The following is a 13,967-nucleotide window of genomic DNA, read 5'->3' on the forward strand; positions in this document are numbered from 1 at the left end:
GTGTTTATAAATAATTTATTTAATTTTAAAAAATAAATTTAAATGTTAAAAAGATGTAATGATAAAATATTTATTTTAATTTAAAAAATAACTAAATTTAACTTTTTAGTTATTTAAAATATAAAAATAATAAAGTAATTATTTTAATTTAAAAATATTACTTAAAAAGGTGAAATTGAAAAAAAAAAATTGTAGGAGAATCTCTTATGGTATAAATGAATTTACATGCCATTTCAAATCAAATCTCAGAAGTGCCACATCTACATGACAAAAACGGATATCATATTGTCTCCATTGATGATTCAATTCAATTGAAATTGATAACCCATAACTGATAAAACACTAGAAACTAAATAATTGGATTGATAAAGCACTTAAAATTGATTTTTTTATATTTGTGTTTTAATTAAGAACAATTTGAAAGTGTTTTAGTCATAAATTTGTCATTTAATTATAGTAATAATGATTTGAGCATATAAATCTCACGTTCTTAGTGAAAATGTGGACACAACACTCCCAAGGTTTAAGCAAAAACAACTTCAGTGTCTCCTCTCCTCTGCGTTTGCAGTATCTTCCCATTCTTAAACAAGTTTTTTAACTTTTTCTTTTATAGAAAATCTCTGTTTTACTCTCAAAAAATGTTTATAATTTTATATTAATTCTTCTACGTTTGTAAAGATATGTTTTAAAAAAATCCTCCTTCTAAAGTCTAAGTATATAGCATTTTTGTATTCATCGAGGATAAAAAAGATACCATGGTATTTAGTAGACACGTTAATAAAACACAACTCCTCTATTTTTTTATTATTATGAAGTAACTTGTTCCTTTTCTTTATTTATTGATAACTAGAGTGTTTCAATTTAGATGATCCCCAACAATTTCCTTTTCATTTTTTCAATTTATACGACTATATTTAATTCCAATTTTATATACTTGATAAATATCATATTCTTAGAGTAACTATTTTAAAATTTGTTAAAAGGACAAATTTTAATAGGTTGAATGTATAGTTTTTGTTTAATATTAAAGGTGGATCAAAGTTAAAATAAAATATCATATGTGTTGTACTTTTCCTATTATTTTTATTTCAGAGTTTATCTTCATTATTTCATAAATGATATTTTTTTAGTGAATAAAACACAATGACATTATATGATGGTATATAATCTTAATTATTTTGTTTTTAAATTCATAAAATACTGTGTTGCAGAGAATCCCTATCCCTATCCTGTTAACATACCTAATCAATACTCTACATTTTCCTTTTTATTATTATTAATATTATTATATTTTTGTTGTTGTGCTTTTCACTTGTTTTTCTTTTGTGATTCAGGCTTCTTCATGGATGTTGTAAAAACTATTGCTTTAGTAGTACAATATCAGTAGATGTAATATTTGTCAATTTTTTTAATTATTTATAAAATGCATGTTTATAAAATTAAATAATGTTATTCGTGCAGAAACTTATATTTTATTAGATTCTTAATAATTTAATATAATATACTCAGCTGTAAATATATATATATATAACAAAAGCACCAAACGTGAAATAAAACATATTCCAAAACCAGTATATAGGACATCATTTGACATTTTGTTATTGACTTCCTACTTACACAATTCATACCCTGAATGAATTCTTTGCTGATATAGTAATAATGTAGTCTTTATGAAATTTCCCTTGTCATTTTTTGGAAATTAATGTTTCCATATATAATTCTTTCTCATAATAATCAGGGGCTGATCGTACTGATACTTAGTTGCAAATTCCTAACACAAATCTTCTCTTCAATGTTTTTATTATTGCGTGGATAACAAGAAAAATGCTAAAGATGACAGACATTTTACGAAATCTTACACAATTCTACGTATAAATTTTTAATAAACCATTTCTGATAAAACCGTTGGTTACATTTTTGGTAGCCCTTATTTAATAAAGGTGTGCTTTGTAGCATAATTCATTCGATTCTTTTACTGTGTCTGGTTAAACTTGATAGCGTTACAACCATACTTCTCTCTAATTCATGATTATGGCAAATGTGAGTCGTTAATACTGTTATATGTTGGGAATTTGACATACTCGTGCAGCATTGTTTTAAACAGTATTTTTTTATTATTATTTAACTGCGTGAAATAATAGAAGTTATGCGATAGAGAATTTGATTGGGTAAGAATAGGCAACATAAGCATGACAAGAGTATTCAGAGTTCCTGTTGGAGAAGGCAGCAGAAGCAGCAGCATAATAGCTTAGAGTTTCTTAGGAAAGGAATCGTACTTGGAAAACATAATAGAAGATGAGTTTTGTGTTGAGCGGTGAAGAAAAAAACAATAGAAGGGAGACAACTTTCTTCATTACAAACCTGAAAGGCAAAACCACTTGTTCAGGCTTTACTTTTGGGTTCAGTCCCATGAAACAGTAGAAAAGAGTCGCATAAAAGACAAAGGACGTTGCAGAGATGTCACCGTCACATTAGTTATATAAATATTGCACCTCTTAAGCATCTGATCACCCTTTCACCTTTTTCCTTACCCATGCACCTTTCCCCCCCTCAGTTTGCACCTTCTCTTGCTTGCTTATTTCAACTATCCCATGTCTCCTTTCTCAAGTTTGCTTATATTCTTCCTTCTCTCTTTGATCCAAGAAAGCTATGATTCTTCAACATTTTCTCATTTTTAAAATATAAAAAGATGTAATCAAATTCCTCTTCACAGGAACAGACAAGGTGCTGGCCTAGTTTAATAAGTCTTAGCACGTAAACATTTCCCCAGAACAAGAAGGAAACACCCGCAATCTAAAGCACAACCCAACCTGCAGTAATGGGTACTAGAAGCTGCCACTTCGTGTTATTCTCCTTGTGTCTTTTCTATGGTTCAGGTAACATTAATAAGGAATGGCATTTTACTTTGCTTTTCTCCTTCACGCAAAAACCAACTTTTCATTATTAAGAGCCGTTTAGTTTTGAAGATAGAATTTACCAATCGAAAACATGATCGAAGTTTATCTTCAGGCACAAATGATGACAGTTTCCAAACCTAAGAGATGGTAGTCATGCATGCACTCTTATTAGGCCCTACTGTATGAGCTTGACTAGGCGCACTTTGCAAATTGACAGTAGCTTTAGAAAAGGCTATATACCTGTAGCTCATGTGCATCACAAAATTATTGAATGAACGTGAGTCCAAGAATCACATCAGTTCATCTAACCCCGTCACCTTCAGTGGCAAATATAGAGAAAAAAAGAAAACATTGGGGTTATCTTATATCAATTGACCAGTTCAGTTTCAGCATGGTTATCTGATATCAATTACCATTCCTTTTTCAGGTTTAGGAACAGCAAATATATTAACGAATAACAAAAACCAGGAAATATTCTCATCATCGGAATTGGGCACTCAATTGGATGATGTTCCTATCGTCAATCCCACAAATCCAGACACAGGAAATCCGTATATGGGAAACCCTACAAATCCTCAACCACCTGACATGTCAGGACAAAACCCCACAACCCCAAACACAAATCCAACCACTCCAAACACAAACCCAACCACACCAACCACAACCCCCACAACACCAACCACGACTACTCCTACATCATCAGGTGGCCAATGGTGTGTCGCTAACCAAGGAGCTTCGGACACTGCTCTACAGGTTGCTCTTGACTATGCTTGTGGATATGGAGGTGCAGACTGCTCAGCAATACAACCAGGAGCAAGCTGTTATAACCCCAACACTGTCCGTGATCATGCTTCCTATGCATTCAACGACTACTACCAGAAGAATCCAGTACCTACTAGTTGTGTATTCGGAGGGACGGCATCGCTTACAAGCAATGATCCAAGTAAGAATTGCTTCCAACTTAAAAGCACAATTATCCTCTTGCGATCATTTTCTTGCCTGTGGTTATGATATTTAAAATGTTTTACGTTCTTAAAATGGACAAATAAAATTTGCATACAAAATTTTCGAGTCTGCACAGCAAGGATAACATGTCGATTCTGGTACATATCAAGTATCTATCCAATGAATACCATCAGACAACCAATATCTCAGATCCGTTGGGAACTTCGGGTACAGCTGGATAGCTGAAATCACTATTTTTTCATATAAAATGCGGATTCTTATGGAAACTTTCTAGAACACGAGAGCCAGTTTAAGGACTTCAACAAGCACCTATAACCCACTAGTTGGGTTACCCCATCTCCAGCTCTAGGTTTAAAAAATTAAACTAAACATCTTGACATGCCTATAATAATATTTTCTAAATAACAGTATCTTCGTACGCATAACTTACCGGGCCAGGAACTAACACTTTCATTTCACAAAATCTTTAGTTTTATTTATTAGAAGTAATGAATACCCTTCCAAGTAACCAACTAGAGTAATGGCTCTTCTTTCAGTTGCTGCTGAAGGTCCAGCCACTGTGTTGAACCCCTTTCTCCGCAAGGGATAAATCATGAATGTCTTCAGAATTTCATCCGTGTGCTTAGCTTATTGTTTTCGCATTAATTTGGACTCCAAGAATTGCGGGCTTCATTTATTTCGTTGTTTTTTTTAAGGGGATTAGACTTTGTCTGTATACAATTTCTACTTTATTCTATGTCTGTTATTTTTTCTTCTCCAAATAAATATAGAAAATAACATCTAACCCATCACAGGTAATGGGAATTGCAAATTCGGGTCACCCAAGGCAACAAGGTGAGAATGTTTGCAGCACCTATATCTCTTTTATCACCACATAATGGAGGTGAAATCGTAATGCATCCTAATATATTATCTTATAAATGCAGCATTAGTCCACCACCACCAATATTTGTCAGTCCACCAAGTCCACCAACTCCAATGCCTCCTACTCAACCAGGCTTGACAGTTCCTGGTGGTGACGGAACAACTGTCTTTGGTTCAGAACCAACAGGAAGCCCCAACACTGCCACATCTGCCTTTTATTCCCTGCCGCTGTTGCTCACATGTGGCTTGTTGGCTTCCCTTCAAATAGCAAATTAAATCTAGATGATGAACAAGTTACTGTCATTCTTTACGTGACGTGTTGGAATTCAATCAGTCTTCCAGCAGTTTTTGCAAAATTTCAAGGAGTCAGAGTCCACAAGTCTTGCAATTAAAATTACCTCTACCTTTCATCTATGTATGGCTGTTAGTTGATCAAGCCAAAAGGATTTATAGGTAGTAGACAGTTTTTCTACAGTATTAGCTACTCTTCCATAGAAAATCCTTGTAATTAATATCAGCCAGCATGCCATTTTATTTACTAAACAGAATAAAATACATTAAAGAACTTGAAATCATCGCGTTTGGACTAAAGCAGGTTATTGTTGAGATTTGATACCACGACGCTCAGAGGGTTCCTTTGGAAAAATCTACCTCACAATAGTGATATTCGAGCAGGGTATGTGATCACACAACACAAACGTGGCTTGATGGTGTTAGTTGCAGTTTTTATCAAACGACTTTGATTTTAAATAAGACATAACAAATTCAACATGTTTACACTTAAATGTGCTCATTCAATATAAATGAATGCTTAACTTGCCACAGTTCAAATGCAATATTCATTTTATTACACATTTTAAACACAGTTCTTTAGTATTTTATGCTTCAACAGGTTAAACTGATTAGTCTAATTTGGTTCTGATAAATATGACAATAAACATGTTCTAAAAACAATTTCTATGACAAATTCCAAATACTGATTCCAACTTCATTATTTGAATTAACAAGTGAACAGTAAAAGATGGAGTATCAAACATAATCCATAAATTTTTTATATCAACATTCTAACAAGGATTGCTCTTATTTACAGCATATTAGGGCGTATCATTTAAAATCCAACTCAGACCAGAAGTAACAAAGATACAACAGCGATAGAAATGACAGCTAAGGTGGCAACAATTGAACCTTGGTCAAATGATTGCTGTAAGCTTGTTCTTGAGAAGTGCTGGAAAGCCAAATACACCGCAATCAACAATGAAACCACGGCACCTTCTTTTGTGTGCCTGACAAAGAAAGATGTTGAAGAATTTTATTTTACCTTTTTGCAAAATGTGGAAGACACAACAGCCCAAAGTCCTAAAAAATATGGACTTGCTTACCTTAATTTCATAGCCTCATAAGGAGCTATCATCACCAAGAGTAATGCCAGAAACGGCAATTCAAGCTCACCTAGAAATTAAAAAGACGCAGAAAATAATTTTTCCTTCTTTCAATCAATATTCAACAAGTATGAAACACGAAATGCACAACTTATTTGTAGTATTTATTACACTCCACTATCAGGATTTTATTTCTCGTGTTTCATAATTTATACAAAGAGAAGATATAAAGCCGACCCTGAGGTTACTAGAAACAATGCATACATTTATAATAACTTCAAAGAGGGCTATACAAGGTGTTCTTTCCTCTTTACCCTTCAGGTACGTAGTATCCACTGTCTCCTATGATGCACCCGCACCGCACCGATGCATCAATTTGCGTCACATTTCACTATCTCAATATATGATACTTTAGTGATACTTTTAAGATGACAATAATTTATAATTTTATTTTGAATGTCTAAAATGTGATTTATATATATATATATATATATATATATATATATATATATATATATATATATATATATATATATATATATATATACTATATTAGAACAATTTTTATATATTTTTCAATATGTATACGTTATGTATCATATCCTCTTATCCTATTATTTTTTAAAATAAGTATAGCGTTATCGGATACACATCATACCCAAAACACGGATTGTATCCCTGGATCATAAATTGTCTCTCTTTCAACATTTCCGTAATCACGCAAGATGAATAAGAGAACATACCAGGAATATAGAAGAATAGACGAATCAGAAGTGCCAAGAATGCCGTCCACACACCATATCTACCTCTGTATGTCCAATTGGCAATTGGTGACGAAAATAGACCAATTTTGAAAAAAAAAACGTTGATAAGAAGAAGAATACGCAACAAATTTTGGTTGAACAAATAAAAGAATGTCGAACATTCCACCATATCAACTATCTAAGAAAACACAAGAGAACGAGCAACATACTTGATCCAGGAAACGACACCAGCAGGAGCTTGCAACGCAAACAGCGGAACAATATACGATTTCGGTACCGCAGTGCCTTTTGCCAGTATTAAAACACTACAAAGAATGTCCCGAACACCCATAAGCCACATATAAATTTAGCATAATTACGCATAGAAAGAAAGCACATCAACCGAATCACAGCTTTCCATCACACGATTAAGATACACACACGAAAAATTACCGCCAGCGAGAACAAACAATTCCATTTGGAAAATCAATCGAAGATTAGAAAGAAAGAAAGAATTATCCGATAATACGTTTCTTTTAGTCGGTAGAAAGCGGAACAAAAAAAATCACAAGAATTAACATAATACTATATAAAAATGCTAATATTATATACATAACTTCATGAAATTCAATTTCCGAAAATATAATAAATGATAAATAAGTAAGGCGAATGAAGAAGTAAAGGAAGTGCACGAACATTGACGAAACGGTAGAGATCCATTGGAGATTGGGAGTAGTGAGAGGAGCGGGAGCATAACAAAGGATGCGAAACGCTGCGTTTCGGTTACCGGTATTGGATTTGGCGAAGCTTGTGATTCCATGGTGACCGATGAAGGACCTTAAATCAGAAAAGCGAAGTGAGAAAGAAGAAAAGTGTGAGAAAGATTGAGATGAGAATGACGGTAGGGTATACCTGAGGGGATTGAAGGTGTGTGAGAGCGATGGCGGTGAAGAGCGAGAGAGAGAAGGTAGATGAATGCATGAAATTGAAGATTGCTGCTGGCGGTTGAGGTGAGAGAGTGCAGTTGGCGGTGAAGCTGAAGCTGGAGAAGACAGAAGCATTGCCATCGCCATTGCTGACGTTTCTTCTTTCTCTTGTTCGTTTCTATGGTTAGTTCCAAAATTTGGATCGGTTCGGTTCACCCACTTCGCCTTCACTTCGATAGACCGGAGTAAAGTTCAGTCTTTTATTTTATAAATAATAGTTATTATGAAGTAGTGATTTTAAGTAATTAGTTTTTGATTAATTTATAATTTGCACAAGTATGGATGTGTAATTATTAATGTTAATTGTATTAATTATTCATTATTTAACAGATTGAATAAATTAGATTACCATACTGAAGTCTATTTAAATGCGTGTTATACTAGCTTATATATTGTACAATTGATTTATATAGTAACCTACTTGTTTGTCTATGTAGGCAACTCTAGTATATTATTATTTAGGCTTTTGCTTCTGCACCCCATCTTTATTAAATGCACTCTACACTAATAGAAAAAATAAAAAATAAAATACTCTCTTTTGTTGTATCTTATTATCTTGTTGTAGTTACTATTTCTATTGCTATCATTGTTGCCACTACAAAGGTTGCTGAAGAGAAGTTGAGAAAAAGTTCGTTCTGCTATAATGCATTTCATGTATAGGTTTCCGGATAAAATAAACCAGTCTTTAAATTTCAATTTTTTAATTGTTATTGAAAACAAATATTGAATGATATATTTAAATCAAAATAATTAACGACATTAATGTATTATATATGCATTTCCAAATGTTGACTGTATAGTATGTATTATTACGTTATTAATAATAAATATATTATTTGGAAAAATAAGTATTTACGTTATTATTAGGTTAAGAAAAAAAAACGTCCCACCAGGTGGAAAAGAAAGAGCAATCAGTGCTCACATGTCTCCTCCAGAATGACCCACGTGGAAGACCACGATGAATATTAAATTTCCATATCTGGGTAATTTTATTCTGTTTTTTTATTTTTCCTCCAGATGACACGTGTAATAATTTTATGTTTGTGTATTGTTGGTTTGTATAATTTATAGATAGATTGGTAAATTGATAAATTTGTAGTTAAGTGATCAATTTGTAACTAACTAGTAAATTTGTATTAGTTGGTATTTTTTTTTCAATTTTTTTTGAATGATATTATTATTGATTGTTGGAAATTTAAAATTATTATTGCAATTCAACTATTATTGTAATTGAGTAATTATCATTGATTTGTAGCAAACGTATTATCCATATTGCAAAAATCCTATGTAATTTAAATTATGGAGTTTCTGTTTAAATTATTAATAGAAATTATTAATATTAGTATAATTAATAAAATATAAGTTAATTATGTATAAAATTTATGAAATCTATAAAATATTTATATACACAATTAACATTTTATGTAATATGATGTAATTTCTAATGTAATGTAATATTTTATGTAATCTAATGTAGTGTAAAGTAATAAAGGATTGCTTGTGTAATGCGTAGGAAAAATAGATTATTTTTTTTCGAAATTGTAAGTTTTTACATTTTCTCGTTTGATAGAGATGCTATATTTATAGATGTAAGGGAAACAAAGGAATGTCCCACCAGATGATATTAATCTGATCTTGATTGAAAAATTTACATTATTATTATTAAAATAATATTATTTGGGAAAAACTATTTTATATTTAGGTTATGGAAAAAGAATTTCCCACCAAGTGAAAAAAGAAGAGGCAATCGGTGCTCACGTGTCTCCTCCAGGATGAACCACGTGTAAGAAAGTGTAAGAAGAGAAAGCCATGATGAATATTAAATTTCCAGATACAAGTAACTTTATTTTGTTTTTTTTCAACTTTTTCTCCGGATGACACGTGTAATAAGTTTATGTTTGTGGATTTTTTATTTGTATGATGTATAGATAGATTGATAAATTGGTCAATTTGTAGTTATAAGTGATAAATTTGTAGTTAATTGATAAATTTGTAGCTAACTGGTACATTAATAATAATTTTTTTTTCAGTTTTTCCTTTGAATGAAATTACTATTGATTTGATGGAAATTTAAAATTATTATTTATATTCTCTATTATCTTGTAATTCAACAATTATTGCAGTTAAGTAATTATCATTGATTTGTAGCAAACATTCACTACCCAAAAAAAATCCTATGTAATTTAAGTGATGAAGTTTCTGTTTAAATTATTAGTTGAAATTATTATTATTAGAATAATTAATAATTAATAAAATATAAGTTAATAATGTATAAAATCTATGAAATGTATAAAATATTTATGTATAAGACGTAATATATAATGTGATGTAATGCAATATCCAATGTAAAATAGACTTATTTAAGCTTATGAATTTAAGTTTGTTTAGAAGAAAACAAAGTTAAAAAAGGTGCGTGGTAGTTTGGTAAATAAAAATTAGTTATTGAAGTCTGTTGTTGAATAATGGATTTAAATAAATATAGTTTTATATTTGTTAATTTTTTAACTGACTAAAATTATTATTTTTACATTTTTTATTTTTCTAACCTACTTAAAAAAAGTGTTATTTCTATTTGTTTTACTTTTCTAAAAATGAATATTTTTACATTAATAACTTTTTTAAGAGACTTAAAAAGGTATTTTAACCTAAAAGTGCATTCACATTTTCACTTTTAACTCTTCAAACATTTTTCACTTTTCAACCTTTACACTCGTGCACATGAACCTTAACCCATGATGGTTGCAAGAACGTTTTTCCAACTATAACAACATTATTCCAATAACATATAGGTACGATGAACTAATTTTTTTTATACATGAAGGATGTGTGTACTCTATTTTAAATAATAGATCTTCTTAGGAAAGTGAAATGGTGGGTGATTGGAGTAGACACATAGAAGTTGGAATGATGAGAAAAAGGACAAACTTTATATTATTTGGTGATAAAACAAAAGGTATTTTGGACTATAGTTAAATTCACGAGAAATGCGATAAGCAAGTAGAGTTTGGTATGATAGGAAATGGAAAATGGGATGTAAATAATAGCAATGTTAGTGAGGAAAAATGAAAATGAGATCTTCAAAGAGGGTGGGAATGTCTACCTTGACGGTGATGATGTTGCGAGCAGTGAAGATATTGGTATGGATTTGAACAATCTCATATGGTTGATGAGCTTGTTCCCCATTTTTTGATCTTTTCTCTTTCTATTGTTCTCTCTCCCATCAAAACCAGACTTGCTCTGATATAGATTTGTATTAGCTTAATTTCTTTGCACGAAAAGATATTTTAAAAAAAATCCAACTTTCATATCATTTATAACTAGGTAATTTCATATTTGTTTTAGTAAAAATTAAAAAATATTTTTTACTCAAATTCATTTTTTTATATTACCAAAATCATGATAAAGATCAAGATGTCCTAGGTATTATATGGACACAATGAGTGTGGAGCAAAGTCTGTCATAATGAGTGTGTATTTCTTTGGCTAAGGCTATGCTTTGATTAATGATTAATAATAGCAGATAAAATAAAAATCATCACATTAACATAATACAATGTAATGAAATCAAATGCTAGTAAAATGTTGACAATAAGAAGAAACAAATTGTGGCTTTGCAAACGCCCAAAGGCGACGATGAACGGTACTTGGCGACGACGAACGACCTGAGACAGCGACGAACAACCGGTGGTGGCAACGAACAACTCAGTTCACGAGATAGAGATAGAGCAACCTTCGAGCGACAAGAATGGAGACCACATCACAACCTTCGCACGAGAGAAATGGAGGCCACACCATGAGTTTCGACTTCGCTTGAGAGAAAAAAATGGATGCGCAAAGGAAGAAGAAGAAGGAAACAACAATTCTCGTGAGGAAGAAGAAGGAACAAGTTACTTTTTTTTTGTTTTTGAGAAGTAACTAACGAAAGAATTTATGCATAAAATAAATAAAATAAAATTAACGTTTGCTAATTTAAAATTAATTTATGCATAGATTTAATTTATATTTTACAGCTTAAAAATAAATATTAAATTAATATTATAAATTACTTTTAGTTTTCATTCATTATTATATTTATAATATATTTATTGAAAAATATGAAAAGATATACATTTGTTTCAAGTTTTAAATCGACTAAAAATAAAATCAATTTATATATATATATATATATATATATATATAAATAAATAAATAAATAAATAAATAAATAAATAAATAAATAAATAAATAAATAAATAAATAAATGATCGTATAAACTTCACCGTACAAATCACATTTATAAGATTTAATTAGACTTAAATCCACTTTTTATTTGGTTTTATTTAAAAAAAAATAGATTATGTTCTCGTATTAAAAGAAATAAAATTTGATTTCTGTTCACATTATTATTATTATTATTATTATTATTATTATTATTATTATTATTATTATTATTATTATTATTATTATTATTATTACTTTTTCATATATATTTTTGAATATCTTATGGTTAAATAAGTTTCTTCAAAACTCACCAAAAGTTCCATTTACATACATGATGATATCCGTATAATTGCCACATCCTTTTATCAATTTTACGTTTTTTTAGAGTGCACTTCTTTTATCAGATTGGCATGCACTTAAAGCGGAAGTTAAAACCAGAATTTCTTTTTATCTGAAAATATGTTCGCTTTCGAAAATAAGAACATAATTTACATCTCATTAAAGATTATAAAATACGTACACACAAAGGATGCTTTTAAGTATTGTAATTAAAACAAGAGAAATGACAGGTTAATTAACAGATTTTTTTTATAATATTTTGATATAATATACATATTATTTTTTATTTAAATACAATAATAAATAAATAATAAACCAATAAAATATAACATGTATGTTATGTAAAAATATTGTCTAAATATCTTTTTATTTTTAAATAATGAAATTTGTTTCTGACAATCACTTGGTTCGAAGAGGAAGATTTTAAATTTGTCTTGAGGCTAATTAGTTACAGTATTTACTTAATTGGTTTGTTTTGGTAGTTAACATGTACATGGTTTTTGTGTTGTTGAATTTTGGAGCTACACATTTTGTTGTTTAATGTATTATTGTAGACAATGTTCACATATGCTTGTGTTGAGAGTGCGACACAATTGTCCATTTTCATTTTTCATAAGTTGAAAAAGTATTCCTCTCATCACTGATATTTGAATAAATTGACGTGAATGATAGAGAAAACTAACAAGGAGACGAAGACCATCTTAACCACTAAGAAAAGATAAAACCAAATGAGGAAAAAAAAATTACCAAGTTAAAATCATGTAGTATAACACTTTCTGTAGAAAAGGATGTCTCATGTAAAAAAAATATTATTTAGATAAACGTAGAAAAGGACATGCTTATATATATATATAAAATATTATTTACATAAATTTATATGAGACGATTTTTAAAAATAAAATTATAATAAATTTTAGGTCTAAATTGTTTTTATCACACCTAATTACCTTATATCGCTTAGTCAAAATTGATCAGAGTTTAATTTTTTTTTCTTTTTTCATCTTCCTAAATTTCTTTTAAAATCAAAATTATAATATAACTTCAGTTCCAAACATACTTGAAATTGATAGATGATTTATATGTAGGATAATTTATTTTAATAATTTAAAGACTTAATATGTTAAAAGCAATAAGGAGACAAAAAAAAGTAAATTTAAATATTTATATGTCACTTAAAAGTTCACATCAATAACAATTTAAATACATTTTTCATATCAAAATAATTTTTTTTAAAAATAAACTATGCTGAAGTTTTAATGCAGATAATATTTGATAATTAATTCTAACAGGACTGTCCTAATTAATCAACTTGAGATCAAAAGAACGAGAGAAATTTCTTTTTAAGACTCCATGAGGGTATGAAAGATATTTTTTTCTCTCTCTATATATTATATAAATTAATAAAAGGAGCATATGAGTTTTTTTTTATACATTATATAGAAATGGTAAATAAATAATATATTAGAGACAAATTTAAAATTAATGAAATATATGATCCATATTACGTTACGGGGTTCTCACGGAGCAAGAAAGTGACATTATTTGATTGAAACCACACAAAAAAAGTGAGATGGATGAAGGCTCCATGCTTGCA

The 13,967-nt window shown here is 29.8% G+C and overlaps 2 protein-coding genes across 2 annotated transcripts; one reads left to right on the top strand and one right to left on the bottom strand.

The window, feature by feature from the left end:
- The first annotated feature begins 2,809 nt into the window (after positions 1-2,809).
- LOC124845309 (uncharacterized) lies at positions 2,810-5,483 on the top strand. The gene is made up of 4 exons (XM_047322382.2): positions 2,810-2,876; positions 3,325-3,840; positions 4,658-4,697; positions 4,790-5,483. The coding sequence occupies exons 1-4, from the start codon at positions 2,819-2,821 to the stop codon at positions 5,001-5,003; spliced, it is 828 nt and encodes a 275-aa protein (XP_047178338.1). The 5' UTR covers positions 2,810-2,818; the 3' UTR covers positions 5,004-5,483.
- A 268-nt stretch (positions 5,484-5,751) lies between these two features.
- On the bottom strand, positions 5,752-8,018 carry LOC124845311 (cold-regulated 413 inner membrane protein 2, chloroplastic-like). The gene is made up of 6 exons (XM_047322383.2): positions 7,762-8,018; positions 7,546-7,686; positions 7,080-7,175; positions 6,850-6,914; positions 6,107-6,176; positions 5,752-6,010 (listed from the first exon to the last, which is right to left on the bottom strand). Exons 1-6 carry the CDS (start codon positions 7,920-7,922, stop codon positions 5,848-5,850), a joined length of 696 nt encoding a protein of 231 aa, XP_047178339.1. The 5' UTR covers positions 7,923-8,018; the 3' UTR covers positions 5,752-5,847.
- Positions 8,019-13,967: the final 5,949 nt, after the last annotated feature.

The sequence above is a fragment of the Vigna umbellata genome, chromosome 1, assembly GCF_029865625.1.
Source record: "Vigna umbellata cultivar VRB3 chromosome 1, Vumbellata_1.0, whole genome shotgun sequence".
In the NCBI taxonomy this organism is placed as follows: Eukaryota; Viridiplantae; Streptophyta; class Magnoliopsida; order Fabales; family Fabaceae; genus Vigna; species Vigna umbellata.

What these genes read in the sequence shown, in the direction of transcription:
- LOC124845309 (XM_047322382.2), top strand. Translation starts at nt 2,819, where the DNA reads ATGGGTACTAGAAGCTGCCACTTCGTGTTATTCTCCTTGTGTCTTTTC. An exon ending in GCTTACAAGCAATGATCCAA is followed by an intron (nt 3,841 to 4,657) that starts GTAAGAATTGCT and finishes AACCCATCACAG; the next exon opens with GTAATGGGAATTGCAAATTC. An exon ending in GGGTCACCCAAGGCAACAAG is followed by an intron (nt 4,698 to 4,789) that starts GTGAGAATGTTT and finishes TTATAAATGCAG; the next exon opens with CATTAGTCCACCACCACCAA.
- LOC124845311 (XM_047322383.2), bottom strand. Translation starts at nt 7,922, where the DNA reads ATGGCGATGGCAATGCTTCTGTCTTCTCCAGCTTCAGCTTCACCGCCA. An exon ending in GGTGTCGTTTCCTGGATCAA is followed by an intron (nt 6,915 to 7,079) that starts GTATGTTGCTCG and finishes TTGGACATACAG; the next exon opens with AGGTAGATATGGTGTGTGGA. An exon ending in TCTATTCTTCTATATTCCTG is followed by an intron (nt 6,177 to 6,849) that starts GTATGTTCTCTT and finishes TTTAATTTCTAG; the next exon opens with GTGAGCTTGAATTGCCGTTT.